This window comes from Heterocephalus glaber, unplaced genomic scaffold (assembly GCF_053883595.1).
Source record: "Heterocephalus glaber isolate CG9 unplaced genomic scaffold, H.glaber_assembly_v1.0 deba00000943, whole genome shotgun sequence".
In the NCBI taxonomy this organism is placed as follows: domain Eukaryota; kingdom Metazoa; phylum Chordata; class Mammalia; order Rodentia; family Bathyergidae; genus Heterocephalus; species Heterocephalus glaber.
The window spans coordinates 11668827-11687683 of NW_028258175.1; the positions used below are offsets into that span (position 1 = coordinate 11668827).

Here is an 18857-nt window from a genome sequence, read left to right on the forward strand (position 1 = left end):
TAAACACATGCACCGACGAGGCCAGCTGTTTCTTGTTTTTGTTTTTGTGGTGCTGGGATGGAACCCAGAGCCTAGCACACGATAGGCAAGTGCACTTATCACTGAGCTGCACCCCTGTCCGAAGACATTGAATGTTTAATTTGTCTTTGTCACCAGGAGCCAAGTACTTGCCTCCTACGTGAACGCCTGAAAGGTTGCTGCAGCGGGGCCCCAGGCTTCACATAAGCATGACCAGTATCCTTCTAGTAGAAAAGGTGTTTGATTCCATTACCTTGAAGGGCTGAGGGTCAAAGTGAGCTTGGCTTAAGGTGTATGCTCAGCCAGACAGGAGCAGGGAGGCGGGCTTTTACCCGGCCCATGCAAGTCAGGCATTTCCTGGCAGAAGTGGGGTGAATCCCTCCAGCTCAGCCCAGCCAGCAGTCTTCAAGCGGAAAGTAGACACAGACTTCCCAAGGCGTCTCAGCCGTAGTTCATTCCAAGGAAATCAATTCCCTCGACTTGGGAGGTTTTCATCAGTCCTCCATTCCTACCTGACACCATCTTGGGCCAGTGTGCAAAATTCCTCAGGCGTGGAGCAAGAAGGCAATTTGAAATATTGAGAGCCCCCAGAGTCTCCATTATTTTTGGTTTAATCACTATAAAAACATAATGTGTTTCTTTGATTTTGTTCACCACTAATATTGTACAGGTTAAGCACGCCTAACCTAAAAATTCAGAACTCAAAATATGCCAAGACCAAAACTTTCTGAGCACTGACATGATGCTGTGAGTGGAAAATTCCACACTGTGAAACTATGTTAAATGCACAAGATCATTAAAGATATTGTATATAATCACCTTTCAGCTATGTGTATAAAGTATATTTTAAACATAAATAAATTTAATGTTTAGATCTGGGTCACATCCTCAAGATCTCATTATGTAAATGTGAAACTTCCAAAATCTGAAATCCAAAGCACTTCCAGTCCCTTTCAGCCAAGAGATATGCAACCTGTATTAACTCAACCCAGAATAGTCTTTTTAACAGTAGGAGCCAGTGATCACAGGGATTTCTTTCCAATGTACAAGATGTACATTTCCCCCCATATACATAGAAGCTCTGCAGGCAGCCACAGTGAAGATGCTGCATCCATCTCGACCCCATCAATGATGGCATTGATCCCTTGCAGCCAAGGATGCTGGCACCTTGCTAATGCTCTCCCAGTGTTCCCCAGTGAACCCTGATGGGTTGGGTTGAGCACATGATGGCTGACTGGGGGTGGCGAAAGTCCTGATTTGCAGCATTTGCCTTGTCCATTGCCTATTTCAAGCTACCAGCCTAACTACACAATACAGGTTTGGGAAGAGGTGTGCACAACTGGGCAGAGCTGGGCTGCTCTGGATCCCCACAGGGAGGAACGTAGGTGAATTTGTGCAGGCAGAATTTCAGATCTATGACCTGGTTCTCAAGTGTGGCCAAGGAGCATGGGGAAATAGGTAGAAATGCACATTCGAGGCCCCATTTCAGATATACAGAATCAGAAACTAGGAGTGGAGCTGAGAAGTCTGCATTTTAGCATGCTCGTTTTGGTCAGCTTTCCTGTTGCTGGTAAAAAATACCTGACACCTGCCACTTAAAGGAGGACAGGTTTAATTTGGCTCACAGTTTCAGGGGTGTCAGTCCATGGTCAACTGGCTCCAAGGCAGAAACACAGTAGAAAAGCATGGTGGAGCAAAGCTATTCATCTATTTCATGGTAGCTCTGGAAACCAAGCACAGGAGAAGAGTGCCAGTGAGAGATTTATCCTCCAAAGGCAGCCCTCAGTGGCCCTCCTCCTAACAGTACATTCAGGTGTGAATACCAGTGGATTAATCCTCTGTTGAGTATAGCACCGTCATGACCCAATCACCTCTCCAGGAATCTTTTAATCCAGTCAAAGTGGCAAGATGAACTGGTGTAAAGCCCTGCAGGAGATTCTGATGGATACCAGTGAAAAGTTAGGCCCACTGACTACAAGTTCTCTGCCCTGGCTGCATATAAAAATCATGAGGTCACTTCAGAAATTCTGCCAGGGCCCCAGACACTGGTATTTAGTCAAAGCTCCTACATGTTGGAAATGTTGAGCTAGGGTTGAGAAACAGAATGTGATTGGAATCCCTATAAAGAAATGTGAATGTAAGATCCCTAGAGAAGTCTAGAATTTCCTTCAGCTTCTAAGCATCATGTTGGCTGTGAGTCAGACTCAAAATTTAACCTATTTTAAAGACATTCTCTCTGGCCTACAACTAGCAGACAGACACTGGAGGTATGAGAAGGCAGAGAAGGGTTTGCTTCTGGGAGGAATTCACAGCCCTTAGATTTGCTCTGGTTTTCCTCAGCCGTGTCTGCAGGAAGTGCCTTTGCACACTCGTAACCAATTTCTGCTCATGCCTTGACCACTTCTTTACCTTTCCCCTATACTTTGACCTTGCCTAGGAAAAGGCCCTTATTACCTCTTTCAGAACAACACGCAGAAATCTTGAGGGAGGAAAGGGGACAGGACTGAAACAGTGTTACTCCTTCTAAATGTTGAGAGAGAGTGTTAGAGCCAATGTGCTGCAGGTAAAGGTGGGAAGTGGAGCCTCTCAGTGGAATCACCTGGGGAACTCGGGACAGTCCCCATGCCCAAGCCCCACTCCACTCAAAAATGCCGGAGTCTGGAGGGGCAACCACACTGGAAAAAGCATTACAGGTGATTCTATGTCCCTATTTCCTGCAGAAACCCCTGCACACACATACCAGGAGATGGGAATTGGGGTGCCCATGACTGCAGAAAACAGGAAACAACCCAAATGTCCATCAACAGACTGCAAGGTAAATAAATTATGGTCCTCCTGAACAGTGAGTGATTATATAGCAGCGAATATGAATGCTCCCCAAGTTAAATTAGCTTAATAGCACTGAAGGAAAAATGCATGACACAGAATAATACAAAGAGTGTGGTATTTGCAGTGAATCAAAACATTTAGGGATGCATACAAAAGTAAAGAGAACTCTAAAGGAAGCAAGAGAGAGATTAGAGCAGGAGTGAGGGCCAGGGGTTTATGGGTTGTGGGGAGCGGTTTTAAAAGCATTGACAGTGTTCTGTTTCCGCGGTGGTGATTACACGAGTATCTGCCTTGTGTGCTTTACAGTCACTATCGTATAGTTCACCCCACGCCACAAAAGTAAAAAGAACGACAGATACCAGTATACTGCTGGACGTTACCAAGTCAACCAATACAGGAATGGAAAAGATCACTGAAGGTGTTTAGGGAAGAAAGGGATGAGAGGTAAGTGGGCTAATCCTTATTTAGCACAGCGAGACGCAGTAATACCCAAAATCCGACCGACTGTGCAATCCTATCAGGGAAACAGAGCAGCCACCTGAGAAATGCTAAGTCCAAGGTCATTGCGTCTGGGGATGCACAAGGGTGATAAGGGCTAAGGGTGCTCATTGGAGCCTTTATTTTACCTTTGTACCTTTTGATCATGAGAACTATGTGCAAAGGCTACTTTGCTAAAAATTAAGAAATAGCTTGCAATCCTAGCACTCTGGGAAGCTGTTATGACTTGTGTCTAGAGGTCCCCCAAAGCCTCATGCGGTCATACGTGGGGCTTTTTCAGAGGTGACTGAATCTAGAGTGTGTTATGCTGGGATCAAAGGTGGATGATCACTAAGTCAGTCAACTGATTGGTTTGGCACCACACTAATCTTGGTAGCCTGGAGCATAAGACGGGAAGAAAGAAGCTGCTAAGGCCCCTTGCCTGCTTTACTACCTTCTACCTGCCACAAACTGCTTCTCCCCTGTGATGCCTGCCTGCCACGCCTCCCTGCCTTGGAGCCAGCTGATTATGGACTGAAACCTCCACAAACTGGAAACCAAATAAACCTTTCCTCCTTTAACTTTGGGTGTCAGGTATTTTGTCTCAGCAACAAGAGAAAAGTAACTACGACAGAGGCTAAGGCAGGAAGATTTTCAGTCCAAGGCCAACTTGGGCAACTTAGTGAGACAAGAAAAAAAAGGGAAAGAAAAGAGCAAAAAGAAAAACCATTTTGGAGGGGTCCTCCTGGTCTGACTAGAACACGAGGGAGCAGGCTAGGTGTAGCTCAGCGGTGGAGCACTGAGCTCAATTCCCTGTGGAGAGGGGTGGCCAAGAGGGTGACAGGCAACAGGGGACACAAGCAGGGCTGCCTTAGTTTAGAGATGTCACTGCAGTTGGCTCCCAGCTCCGACAGACAGATGCCTCGCTGCCCCTGTGCTGCCCTTGTCCCCTTGGCAGGGTGGTGCCCAGCCAGTTCCGGAAGGGCCAGGAAAGTGGAAAATCCCTGAGAGATGCGCCAGCCCTTCAGCTCCAGTTGAAGGCAAAGTGACAAGAAAGGCCTTGCATACTGATGAGCCTCATGTGCCTCTCAGGCTGCAGGAAGCACAGGATGGATAGAGAAGATGCTTAAGGCTCAAACGAGGGAATTGGGGGACAACAGAGTCACGCAGCCTCTCACAGTGTTGCCAGACAGCACCTCGCCATGGAGGACCACCAAAGGCAAGAATACAGATTCCTGGGCCCCGCCCCAACTCTGAGAATCAACCCCGGCAGGGGGACCCAAGAATCAGCACCCTCAGTACCTTGCTTCAGGTGGTCTCTTTGACCTGGCAAGTTTGGGGAGGAGTGCAGTGTCACTCAGCTTGTTGAGTTGACTGTGGAGCCATCTTTGAGGATGGCACCTGCCTCTACAAGCACTGGGAAAAGCCAGAGGAGACTGACTTGTACATTTAAGTCAGCAACATGTACAAGAAACCAAAATGTTAATTTTTTTTACCCAATTAGCATGCACTTTCTGGGGTTCCAGATGGAGAATAAAGGCAAACTTGTCTATAATATTTATTAGGCTCTTGATACATATTAAGTCAGAGTGAAGTAAGTGCCGTTCTCTTCCCCAGTTTTACAGACAGGGAGACTGAGGTACAGACAGGTTATATAATACAACTAGCATGAGGTCACACTGTCAGCCATCTGGGTCCGGAATTCACTCCCTGCCCCCACTGGCTTCAAACTCCTGGGATCAAGTGATTCTCCTACCTCAGCCTCCTGAGTAGCAGGGACTAGCAGCACAATTTGTATTTATGCACTTCAGCTCTATAGGGTCAAGATCTCACACCTGCTTCCCACTTGGGGGGGGGCAAAGATTTCTGTAGTCAAAGATACAGTGCCCATGCACACAAGATCAGGGTGTGCACTGCTGTGTCATCAACCACAGGCCAGAGTGGGAGCTACCTGAACTCTCAGCTGTGGGGGAGGAGGGGCTAGGTATCTGATCATGGAGAAACTTGATGAAATACCATGAAGCCATTAAACATGTGATGTTTTAGCCAATTTGCAAAAGAAGAAGTATCAAGGGGAAAATACAACGGCACATTTCCTGGAACTTCTGATGATGTCCATTTGAAAGTGTTTTATACCACATTAACCAGTGTTGGTGCTGGAGACCAAAGTGATGGCACCAGTAAAAGAGGTGCAAATGGGGTTTGTTTGTTGGTTGATTGATTGATTGATTGTGGGACTGGGAATTGAACCCAGGGTCCTCAGTATGGAGCTACATCCCCCAGCCCTTTTTTATTTTTTACTGTAAGATAGCATCTCATCAAATCACTAAATTGTTCGGGCTGGGCTCAGATTTGTGATCCTCCCGCCTCAGCCTCCTCGAGTGCTGGGATTATAGTTGTGAGTCATCATGTCTGGCTGAAACTGGATTCTTTTCTTTAGTCATCCTGCCTTTTTCTTTTCTGTCCTGCATGCCTAAAGAAAACAAAGGTTGTTTTCCTCTTTTAGAACAAGTGGCTCCTATTTTACATTCATTCCTGGGTGTGGTGTTCACAGTACATCCTTTAAATATGACTGCTCCGTACAAAATTACACTCATTACCTCCAAAATTACATCCATTGCCTCAACTAAGTTATAGCCCAGCATCTCAACTATATTTTTTTTAAAAACTAAAAATAGATAAAAGAAGTAGGTGAATTTTCATTTTCCCAAATGTTCTACAATATGCAGTCCATGTGTTGCTATAAAATTGGGGGATTCTTTCTAAACGAATCATAGAAAAGAAAGACCCACAGGGAATCAATGCCCAAGTAGCGTTACTGTAATCAGTTAGCACCAAGGATGGGGAGAAGATGGCAAGGATAAGATATGGGGTCCCTGGTGGCCTGATGCTGCAGTTGTAACACAGACCAGAGCTCCCAGTTTCCCTAGATCCAGTTGGAAGACCCTGAAGAGAGAGCCTCCTCATGTGACACTGTCTTAGTAGAGGTGACCATTCAGAAAAATATTTATGAAATGTTTGCTAGGAAAGGTTTCTAACTAGTATGTCGATAGAAAAATAATATTCCCCCATTCCCAGTTTGCTTGCTAACTTTGAGGTCCAGCAGGCTCTGTTTTCAAATCCTGACACTATCACTTAATAACTCGCTGGTGTTCCACCCTGGCCATCAGCCTCAATTTCTTCACTTGAACCAGAAGTATAATAATTCCAATCTGTGAGGTATGGTGATACACACCTGTAACCCTAGCTACTTGAGAGGCTGGGGCAGGAGGATCACAAATGCAATGCCAGCCTGGGCTACTTAGCAAGACTCTATGAGAGAGAGAGAGAGAGAGAGAGACTCTTTGTAACAGCACTTGCCTAGGATGTTCAAGGTCAACAACATATTTTTTAAAAAGGAAGAAAAGCCAAGCCTCAGCTTTGCAGAGTCCTAATGAAGATTAAAGGCAATGACACAGGTAAGTGCTGGACACAGTGTACCAGTGGTCAGTGTCCAGTGCACACAGTAGGTGCTCAGCAAACGTGACTCTTTTGGCCCTAAGTGGGCTGCAGAAATATAAGCTGAACGGCTGCTAAAGACTTCACTCAGCACCTTTTAAGATTCATAACATGTCACCTAGAAGTTATCTTGAAAGCTCTGCTCTCACACACAACCAAGAACTCGAAAGTATGCAGAAGGCTGCTGTAGATGTTCTGGAATGTGTTCCTTAAACTGGGGTTTTGTCATGGGAGAACCTCTGAGTGCCCCTGAACTCAGTGCTTGTCGTGCCTTAAACATCACACTGCCAAACTCATGCATGAGATAACCCAACAGTGAACTGATTCTAGGAGCACAATGGAGTCCCAGTGGCCAACAAAGCACATACAAAGGTGTGCAACTTCCACAATCCTCAAGGGAGGTAAAGCCACAGTGAGAGCCACCGAACACCCCGCAGATGATGACAAGGAAAACTGCTGGGTGTGGGGCCACACACCTGTAGTCCTAGCTACTGGGCTGGGGTATGGGCTGAGGCAGGAGGATCGAAAGTTCAAGGCCAGCCTGGCCAACTTAGTGAGATCCTGTCTCAGAATAAAAAATAAAAAGGACTGGGGATGTAGCTTAGTGGTAGAGTGTCCCTGATTCAATCCCCAATACTGGAGGGAAAAAAGCCAAAATAAATCCAAACAAATACTCATCATAGTGTTGTTAAGGCTGTAGAGAAACAACCAGAAGAAGGCTGTTGCAGCCCTGATGGGAATTACAATGGTGCAGTTACTTTGGAAAAAGACTTGGAAATATCTACCACAATTAAATATGTGTCTTCTTTAGGATCCAGCAATTCCAATTCTGCAACTGAAGGGCATCTTTACATCCTCAAAAAAAAAAAAATACAAGAGCATCTACCAGCATTTTTCATAATGACTCAAAACTGGATACAAATGAAGTATCCATCAGTAAATGAACCGGTAAACAAATTGTGATGTCATATGTAGGAATTCTATACAGCAACGAAAAAGCAACCTAGTACTACCCTCAACAGTTAAAAATCTCCCAGACACAAGCAGCCAGGCACAAGGGAGTTTGTGTTGTTTTCCAGTTACAGGAAGTTTGAGGATTAGAAAACTATTCTGTAGTGATAAGAAGTCAGAATAGAGCTGAAGCTGGGGAAGGGCTGGGGCCTGAGGGAGCCTGCTGGGGAATTAGACACCTTATTTACCTTGATATGGGTGGTGTTCCCATGGTGCACTAAGTGGAAAACCTATGGCATGCTTGCCGTAGTGGGCTGTTTTTATCATTGAAAGCTCCAGAAGGTTCATCATCACTGGTGTAGACACATACCGGCGCCTGCTAAGCTGTACACTCTGTCCAGTGCACCCTACTATATGTGAGTTTGACCTCAACCCCCCCGAAATAAAACAGGAAAAATGGGAAAGAAGAGAACAGACAAAAATTTGATGATAGTCTAATTCAGAGCCAAACTTGCAACCGAGTATTAGCAACATCCCGGGATTAACCGGGAGACTTGCACCGGCCAGATGATGGACGGCATGCTCAGGGCCCACATAGGTTGTCATCTCTTGTCTTCCTCCCAGCCATCCTGGGACATAGTTGCTATCATCGCTTCCATTTTACTGACTGGCAAATTGAGGCCCAGAGATGTTAAGCAACTTGTCCAAAGTCATAGAGCTATGTCAATGAACAAGCCAAGATTCCAAGCTTTGACCTGTTTGTTTACGAAACCTATCGCTTTAAACCACCACATCGAACCGCCTTGGAGCCAAGGAGGAAGGCAGAGGAGTGTACAGCTTATATTACCAAGATTTTACTTTGTTTTACTAGACTGACTTTTTAAATGAAATTATTTTCTCGCTACAGAAGCAATACACAGTTATAGAAAATTTGAAGATGACAGAAAAAAACTTAAAAAACCTCTATGCTGTCTTGCGCCCATACTGGAAGAACAAGTTATGGAAGATTTCCTTCCTACAAAGAGACAAATGTTTATGCTCCAGGGGTAAATGTCAGTGGCCTGGTAGATCTAGCTCCATTTCTTGACAGTGCCAGATGTGTTGCATTATTTTTAGGAAAACTGAGCCAACTGGGAAGCCATGAGGCATTTGGGAGAGTTTGACAGGCCTGAGTGTTCAATAATTGCAGCTTTCCGTTGCTGACTTCTAAACAGAGTCACTGCAGTTAACTCAGGGCAGGCTCCTTGAAGAGAGTATTTTAAATGGAAACATTTGGTGCTGGAGGTGGCAAGATTGGCTACAGTGAGGCAGAGTCATGGGATTATCAAATTTTGACATGGGAAAGCGAGACGTGTAATAAAAGGCTTGTTTTTATCGGTGAGGGAAACTGAGGCCCTGTCAGGGAAGGAGGCCACAGGAATAAAGCTGGCAGTGGGGCCAGCCGAGCAAGGCTTAGTTCCTAAGAACACACCTCCAGGAGGAAGGGAGATCTGGCTTTGAATCCCACACCCATTTATCAACTAGATGACTGAAAAAGTCTCTCAACCTGCAGAAGCCTCCGTTCCCTCATCCAGAAAATGGGACTATCTGTGGTTTGGATAAATGTCCCCTAAAAGCCCATATGTTGAAGGCCTAGTCCCCAGCTCATGGCTCGACTGCAAGGTGGCAGGACCCTTAGGAGGTGAGGCCTTGTGGAAGGAAGTCAGGGTTTTGGGGCGTGAGCATGATGAGGACATTGGGACCCCAGCCCTGCCTCTTCCTCTCTCTCTTACACCCAGCCATTAAGTCAACAGCCTGCTCCTCCTGTGCTCCCCAGCACAATGTGGTACCTTATTACAGGCCCAAAGCCACAAAATCAACAAGTCCTAGACTGAAACCTCTAAAACAAGGAGGCAACACAAGCCTTTTCTCTTTATCAACTGTTATCTCAGGTGTTCTGTTATAGTATTAGAAATCTGACTAACGGGAGTGTAAGACTCTCCCCTCATTCGAGTGCAAATATGCAGTATCATGGCAAACATTTCACAATACATGGTAAAGTTTCAGTACAATTATTTAATTGCACAAGGAATGCAGCTACTATAGAAAAAATGGAAATATTTATTGTCTAACCAATATTTCAACACATTTCCTTTAAACCATCAGGAAAGCTTTAGTTTGTGTTATCGTATGCATATCTCTCCCTATTAGTATTTTGCTTCTACATTTTAATTGACAAGGGTAGCTCTATTTTGCAATTAGCTAAAGTGCATGGAGATTAGAGTTTCTGCGCAGCAGTTAAAACAGCCACGACCTACTAGCTTGTCCTTCGAAATTGTCTTCAAAAGCCCAGTGAGTCATGGGTGTGAATGAACACAGATGAACTCCGTCAGCCCTGTCTTGTGACTTTTTTTTTTATTTACCTCTGCATTCTCAGCTGCTGCTGCCAAGACTGAACCTTTAGAAATATCCCAGGCATTTTGAAAGAGTTGAAGGTATACACAATTCTCATCCCATTCAGACTGGCAGAAGCTCTGTGCATTTAATGTTGCCTTTAAGAGAAATGGAAACACATGCTCCAATTTATTTTTAAACAGCAACTCCACGAGTGTAATGAGTCGATAAATGATTGAGAGATAATTTCAATCGCATTCAGTGATTCTGAAGCAGTATTTGCTATCTTGATGAATGACTCAGAACCCAGGGCAGACAAAACTTGTCAAGAATGCCAGGGACTAAGACACCAAAGGCATCAGACATTAAAAGAAGGGACTGGGGCTGGGTGTGGTGCAGCAACCCTGTAATCACAGGTTTCTGGGAGTCACGGCAGGAGGATCACAAATTTGATCCTTGCTCGGGCAATCTAGTGACTTAGCAAGACCTGTCTCAAAATAAAAAGTAAAAAGGACCGGTGATGTAGCTCAGTGTGAAGGCCCTAGGTTTAATCCCCAGTACTGGGAGGAAAAAAAAGAAGTAACGTTCCAGAAATCTCAACCACAGTGTCCTAAGTGCAGCCCCCTGGTGCCCTGAAAAGAAAACATGAATGTTTTCAACCACTTACTAAGGTGAGAAACATCTGTCTCCAAACACTACATTTTTAGAAAGGACGAATCATCTCACCTATGTCATTTTTACTCTGCAAATGTCCCCTACACGCATCCACTTCTGCCCATCTCCACTGTCACCAGGTCATCCTGATCCACCCTTCATCTGCAGCCACACTAATCTTTCTATTCTCCCACCCTGGTACTGGCTCTGGATTGAGCTCAGGGCCTTGTGCATGTTAGGCAAGTGCTTTACCACTGAACTGCATCCCCATCCCTTTTTAAAATTTTAGACAGCGTTTCCCTAAATTGCACAGGCTGGCCTTGAATTTTCAATCCTCCTGCCTCAGCATCCTGAGTAGCTGGGACTACAGGCAGGCATCACCGTGGCCAGCTATAAACCCTTCTGATGCTGCCATGGGATCAACTCCAAAGTCTTTATCAAGGTCCTGGGGCCACTGCGCTCTCCTGCTTCATCACAAGAGTCTTTTTGCATCCACTGCCCTTTTGAAACTGAAGAACATTCCTCATCCTGGAAAGCCCTGTCTGGCTCTCATGCCTAGTTAAGTCCTTCAGCTTTTACCACACACCCTCAAGTACCGCCTACCACCCAGACCTTGAAAAGACTCATGGCAGTTTGCAGTCAAGCATTCATGTGACTGCTTGAGCAGCACCATCCTTCCTGCTAGGCCCTGTTTCCAGGAGAGCACGGAGCTGACTTATGTTTTCCACTGCGTCCCCAGCACCTGCCTGGTCTGGTCCATTGCCCAGAGCAGGCACTCAGGCAGGCCTTGTTGGACTGATGAACAAAACCCTACTCCAGCTTCCTGTGAACGCCCCAAGTCCTCTCTCAGATTCCAGGCTGTCAAAAGGACACATATCCTTCGCAGGAACACCAAGGAGCTCCTGCTCTGTGGGAACCCTAGTTTAGTATGGAAGAGACACAGCTTGCATCCTGATTCCAGCACCTACCACCAGCACACCCACTCCCCAGTCATGAGCTCCCCTTTCCTCACCTATACAATGGTTTCCTCGTGAACCTCCCTATACAGGGTAATCTTGATACAGTAAGTCCCTGATTTACAAATGAGTTTCATTGGCTCGTAAGTCGGATTCATTTGTAAGTCTGACGAACTGAGTCTTACACAAATATACAGGGTAAAGCATAAAAAAAAAACCACACATGCACAAAATGAATGAGGGAAAATGAATTTTGTCTGGGTCCAGTCTCTCCATTATTGTCCCTTTTGTTTCCATGGTTATTGCTTTGTGCTTCTTATTGGTCCTCTCCACATCACCACTGCTTTTCCTCCTGCTTCTGGACATCCTGGGCTCTGACTGAGCACTGGAATACTGCACACTGTCCCACTGCACAGTGAGCACACAGCAGCACAACTGGGATAATGTGCAGCAGACATGAGAGCTACTTTGGGATTTGTTGCGTCTATGAATATTCATAATGTGATGTCCCTTGTACCTGTGAAAGTTCACAACGCGAATGTTCGTAAGTTAGGGACTTACTGTATTTAAATTAATTAACTGAGATTACATATAACAATCCACCAGATGACTGCCTGCCACACAACAGGTGTGTTACTGTGATATAACAAGAAATAGACATTTTGGTCTTTATCCTGTTTTCCTGGCACAGTTTCTAAAACCCTATGATGTGTCATTTGTTTGCTAATGAGACGACTGCCAGCTTGGGAGCCCCAGGATAGCCTTAGGAGCAGGGATGGTTGGCAAGGGAATCTAATTAAAGGATTGAAACTTTCAGCACCACCTCACCCTCTGTGGAGAGGAGAGTTGATCACCAATGACCAATGGTTTAATCAATCATGTCTACCTAACAAAGTGCTCATAAAAATCCCAAAGGACAGAAGCTTCTCTCTCTCCCCTTCTCCTCAGCTCTGGCCCCCTCCATCTCCTCCTCTTCATCTCCTTACTCCCTCTTCTCCCTTCTCCTCTCCCCTCCTTTTCCAGCTACCCTGAGGTGGACAGGCCTCATCCGTCAGGTGCTCCCTGCTGCTATACCCTGCCTCACTACGAGGCCAAAGGCAATGGATCCACGCAACCATGGACTGAAACTTCTGAAACCACGAGCCACATAAACCTTTCCTCTTTAAGCTGAGGCAGAAGGATCACAAGTTTGAACCCAGCCTAGGCAACTTGGAGAGACCTTATCTCAAAATAAAATAATGATAATAACAAAGGGCTAGAGAAATAATTAGCCTCTGGGTTCAATCCCTAGTACCAGAAAAACAAACAAACATAAACAACAACAACAAAACAAAAAGAAAAACCCAGCAAAAAATCTTACTCCAAGTATTTCAGTAGCTTTTATTGTGTATTTATTTAACTGTACTATAAACAGTTGGTTTGTATAGGGTTTTTTGGTATTTATTTAGTTGTACTATAAGTAGTTGGTTTGTATGAGGTGGTTAAAAAGTCCAAAGGTAAAGTCTTTTTTTTCTTATTTATTTATTTATTTAATTTATATTTTTGATCCATAAAGTTGTTATTTTGATCTGTCTGATCCTTGCCTGGAACAATGTTGTCCAACAATAAAATGGAATTTTATTTTCCTGAAAAAATAACTTTTCCTCTTAAGTTGTTTATTTCAGGTATTTTGTCACAGCAACAGAAATCTGACTAACATAGAAATTTAATATTGGGAGCAGAGTTGTTGTTGTCAGAGCTTAATTTAGTTATGACAAGTAAACCACCAGAGAGGTCTGAGGTAGAGTTGGGTGATCAGCCATATTGATAAGAATTAAAATAAGAATAGACAGTGAACTAGGGCTTTCGGCCAAAAATGAACTTCCTCAAGCAACATGTGTTGCGGCTCCTCCCTACTAAGCTCCTGAGTTTTGAGGAATTTAAAATGCAAAATCACCAGTTTTACTCTAAAATCCTGGTTTCTTTTAAACCCGACATTCTGAGTTCCAATCGGTCATTTTAAATTCACAGAGCCACCTGTGATAAGTGGCCAATAAATAACCAAGCAATTCCCATGCTCCACTTACCCCTAAAAAGTTCTAGACTCCCATACCATGCAGAAATGTCACTTTTAGGATTCCCTTCCTTGGAGAAACAAGGATCCTTTTTTTTCCTCTTCTTATTTCCAGTTAAAACTCCCTTAACTTCCTCCTTCTGGTTTACGACTTCATTACTCAATACCACGAGCTCAGCTTGCACAGAATTAACTGTTTCACTGTGACTGTGCCGCATGATGGGGTTCAGAGGCCTTTGGTTTACAGGAGGAGTTGAGAGATTTGGAGATGCAGGCTCGAAAAAACTTGAATGTGGTGAGCAGAGTTTAATAGGACCTCAGAAGACCAGAATGCTGATAACAGTACACTGGGGAAGAGAGGTTCAGATGGGAACCATGACTCTCTTGGGAGAAGGTACTAAAGGATATGCAGGTCATATTCTGGCAAAGAACTTGCCTTCTACATTCTGCTCATGCTATGAGGCTTTGTGGAAGACTAAGCTGAACTTTCAAGGCAGCACAGCATTCAGGTTGTGACATGGGTACCGCTTGCTGCTTTTAGTTAGATTTACAGTGTGAATTGGGAGCAAAAGCAGAGTAGAAAGATTTGATAAACTTACATTTCTACTAAAAGAGCAGTATCAGTTAAAGTTACAGAGGGCTTGGTTGCTGAGGAGGGCATAAAGAAGCCCAGAACTTTGCACTAAGACATAGGAAAGATCCCTTGGGAGCATGTCAGGAATTTGCCAAACCCACCCATCGAAGGCTCAAGGGTGTACAAGCATCAGTGAGAAGAGTGTCCCCTGAGTGCCAGCCATGATACTGGATAGCAGTTGGAAATATGTCCTTCACACTTAAGAGCCATGAGCATTTTTATGATGGAATTTGGGGAAAGACAGCGTAAATTGTTTACACTGAATTTACATTAGCTATAGATAAGAGGGGCTGGATAATGCAAACTGGGGAAAGTTCTGGGATAGAACAGTCCACAAGGAGAAGCGCTTGTTGCTAGGACTGCTTGGGCTAGTGGCTTGGAAAGTTTGTACAGAAGCAGCACATAGAGGCACCTGGGAGTTGGTCATCAGGGATTTTAAATCGTGGTTTTAACACATACTCAACAATGTGGAACAGGCTTTTTCTGGTTTCAGCCAGTAGGTGTTAACTGATTAATTTGCTTTATCTCTCACCAGTCCTTTTCTCCCTGTGGCCTTTGTAATTAAATTTAGGACATCTCAGAATTTTATTTTATCAATGAAAATGATAATTCTTAGAAGTACTACTTGTTGAGCTCCAGATGTTTCCCAGGTCTTTAGTCTTCAAAACAACTCTATGATGGTATTATCATCTCCATTTGTCAGATGAGAAGTCTAAGGCTTAAAAAGGAGAGTGACTTTTCTAAGATGCCAAAGTGAGATACGACTCCGTGTTTGCCTACTTATTCGACTGCTTTTAGGAAAATCATGTCAAAAGTATGAATTAAAAGGTTAATGTTTTCAATATGTAAAAATATCTTCAATAGCTGCACAAGTGAAATTAAACTCCCCTAATGCCATTTCTAGGGAATTTATTCCAAGATACTAATGAAGTGCATGCGAAGATTTAGAAATGAGACCAGCCACATCAGCAACATACCTATAATGGGGACATTTAGAAAGAAGTGTCCAACAGGAAAATAACTAAATTATCTAGCCAATCATATAAAAGAACTTGATAACACAGGGAGAGATGTTTATAATTAGATTTAAAAACAGGAGCATGTGAAAATAAATTGCTATGCATTATGATCTCATGGATGTAAAATTAAAGATAGAGACGTATTTTCAAAAAAATTGAAAAGAAAAATAACTGGAAATTTAAGGGACCCATGATAGCCAAAATAATCTTGAAAAAAAGATTAAAGCAGGAGGATTCACAATTTCTTACTTCAAAACTTATGTGGTACTGCATAAAATAGACACAGAGAGCCATGGGATAGAATTGAGGCACTAGCTTCCTAAGCCAAGGACTGTGTGTTTATGTACTACCTAGGGTACAAAGAAAAAAATTGAAAGTAAAAATCAAAATATGGGCAGGGTGGCACATGCCTGTAAGCCTAGTACTCAGGAGGCTGAGGCAGGAGGATCACTGCAAGTTCTAGGTCGGCCTGGGCTCCATAGTGAGTTCCTGTCTCAAAAAAACAAAATAAAAACTAAAATAAAATGACCCTTTATATTTATAGTCAATTGATTTTCAGCAACAGTGCCAATGAGGGTGAAATAATTTCTTCAACAAATGTTGCTGGACAAATGGATATCTACATGCAAAGGAAAGAAGTTGGGCCCTTATTTTACATCTATACAAAAATTAACTCACTGGTCGAAAACCAAAATTAAAGTGCTGAAACCTTAGAATTCTGAGAAAAAAAAAGATTTGACTTTAAGTTAAGCTATTTTCTTATTATGACACCAAAAGGAAAGGCAACAAGTAAAAATAAATTATCCATTATCAAATTAAAAACTTTGGTACCTTGAAAGACATCATCTAGAAAAAGAGAAGACAGCTCAGTGCAGTGGCTCATGGCTATAATCCCAACCACTCAGGAAGCTGAGGCAGAAAACTCACAAGTTCAAGGCCAGCCTGGGCAACTTAGCTAGACCTGTCTCAAATTATTATTTTTTAATTAATTAATTAATATATATATACATTTATTGGTACATTTTAGGTATAAAATACATTTACATTTATCATTGGGTGTTTGTACCAGAACATGATGTATCTTAGTTTTTATTTTTTCTCCCATTACCTGTGCACCCTTTACCCCCTCCACCCTTCCCTATTTACATGGCGTTTGATTCCTTTTTTTTCTTTCTTTCTCATAATTTTTCCTTTCCCTTCTTCCCTTTCCCCTTCCCCTCCCACCATCCCCTAACCCTTGGACCTTTTCTTATTTCAAATTATCAATTATTCATTTTAATCATTTTCATCTTTATTTACACTTTCAATTTCTCACACTAGAGAAACTATTCGGTATTTACATGTGTGTCCTATTTATTTCACTTAAGAGTATGGCCTCAATATGCATCCATTTAGCTATAAATGTCTCTAGTTTCTCTTCCTTATGGCTGAGCAGTACTCCATTTTATAGAAAAACCACATCTTCTTTATCCAGTTTCCAGTAGATGGGCACTTGAGCTGTTTCCAAGCTTTAGCTATTACAAACTGTGCTGCTATAAACATGGGTGCACATATATCACTGTGGTATGATTCTTTTAATTCTTTGGGGAAGATACCCAGCAGGGGAATAGCTGGGTCAAATGGGATCTCTAGTCCTAGTTCTTTGAGGTATCTCCATCCTGATTTCCACAGTGGTTGCACCAGTCTGCACTCCCACCAACAATGGAGAAGGGTTCCTTTCTCCCCACACCCCCGCCAGCATTTGTTACTGGTTGATTTCTTGATAGCAGCCAATCTTTGTGGGGTGAGGTGGAATCTCAGTGTTGTTTTCATCTGCATCTCTAGAATGACCAGTGATGTTGAACATTTTTTCATATATTTAATTGCTGTTTTTACTTCTTTGTCTGGGAAATGTCTGTTCATTTCGGATGCCCATTTTTGAATTGGGTCTTTGAATTTGGGGGGTCTGATTTTTTTCAGTTCTTTGTATATTCTCGATAGTAGACCTTTGTCTGAGGTACAGCTGCTAAATATTTCTTCCCACATTGTAGGTTGTCTCTTAGCTTTGTTGGTAGTTTCTCTTGCAGTGCAGAAGCTTTTTAATATGATGAGATCCCAGTTGTTGATTCTTTGGGCTAGCTCCTGTGCTACTGAAGATTTGTTCATAAAGTCTTTTTCTATGCCAATGTCATCAAGAGTTCTACCTAACTTATCTTCCAGCAAGTTTAGTGTTTCTGGCTTAATATTTAGATCTTTAATCCACTTCAATCTTAGTTTAGGGCGCGGTGATAGGTATGGGTCTAGTTTTAATCTTTGGCAGGTTGAAATCCAGTTTTTCCAACACCATTTATTAAATAGGCTATCTTTCCTCCAATGATGGTGGTTGGCTCCTTTGTCAAAGATGAGGTGGCTGAGTATGTCTGGAGTTGTTTCTCCATCTTCTAATCTATTCCACTGATCTTCAGGTCTGTTTCTTCGCCAGTACCATGCTGTTTTTTATCACAGTAGCTTTGTAGTATAGCTTCAAGTTGGGGATTGTGATACTCCCAGCCATGTCTCTGTTGCCTAGAATTACTTTTGCTATTCTAGGTTTCTTCTGCTTCCAAATGAGTTTTTGGATTGTTTTCTCTAGTTCTGTGAAGTATATTGTTGGAATTTCAATCGGCATTGCATTGAATCTATATAGTAGTTTTGGAAGCATGGCCATTTTCACTATATTGGTTCTTCCTACCCAGGAGCAAGGGATGCCTTTCTATTTTCTTGTATCCTCTTCAATCTCTTTTTTCAGTGCTATAGTTTTCAGTGTAGAGGTCTTTTGCTTCCTTTGTTAGATTGATTGCTAGATATTTCATTTTTTTGGATTGTTTCCCTAATTTCTCTCTCAGTGAGTCTGTTACTTGTGTACAAGAAGGCTATTGTTTTTTGAGTGTTAATCTTGTATCCAGCTACTCTACTGAATCTGTCAATGAAGTCTAGAAGTCTTCTGGCGGAGTTTTTTGGGTCTTCTATGTAAAGTATCATATCATCAGCCAATAATGACAGTTTAACTTCTTCTTTCCCTATCTTTATTCCTTTTCTTTCTTTCTCTTTTCTAATTGCTGTGGCTAATGTTTCCAGAACTATATTGAACAGGAGCGGTGATAGTGGGCCTCCTTGTCTTGTTCCTGATTTTAACATGAAAGTGTTTAGTTTTTGACCATTTAGTATGATGTTGGCTGTTGGTTTTTCATAGATAGCCTTAATCAGGTTGAGATAAAGCCCTTCTATTCCAATTTTCTGTAGCATTTTTATCATGAATGGGTGTTGGATTTTGTCAAATGCTTTTTCTGCATCTATTGAGATGATCATATGGTTTTTGTCCTTGACTCTCTTAATACAGTTTATTATATTTATTGATTTATGGATGTTGAACCATC

General features: G+C 42.9%; 1 protein-coding gene across 12 annotated transcripts in view; it reads right to left on the minus strand.

The window, feature by feature from the left end:
- Positions 1 to 18857, minus strand: part of Iqck (IQ motif containing K) — a 128023-nt gene that overhangs the window by 1836 nt on the left and 107330 nt on the right. For 2 of the 12 annotated variants that reach the window (XM_087208953.1, XM_087208947.1), the window contains one exon: positions 5531 to 5797. The exons of 7 other annotated variants lie outside the window; for them this stretch is intronic. In XM_087208953.1, coding sequence (XP_087065079.1) covers positions 5715 to 5797 — 83 coding nt within the window. In that variant the 3' untranslated portion in view covers positions 5531 to 5714. Of the gene's footprint in view, positions 1 to 1523; positions 1742 to 5530; positions 5798 to 18857 lie in introns of those variants that run through there. 3 more of the 12 variants (XM_021237239.2, XM_021237235.2, XM_087208950.1) reach the window with 3 other exon arrangements.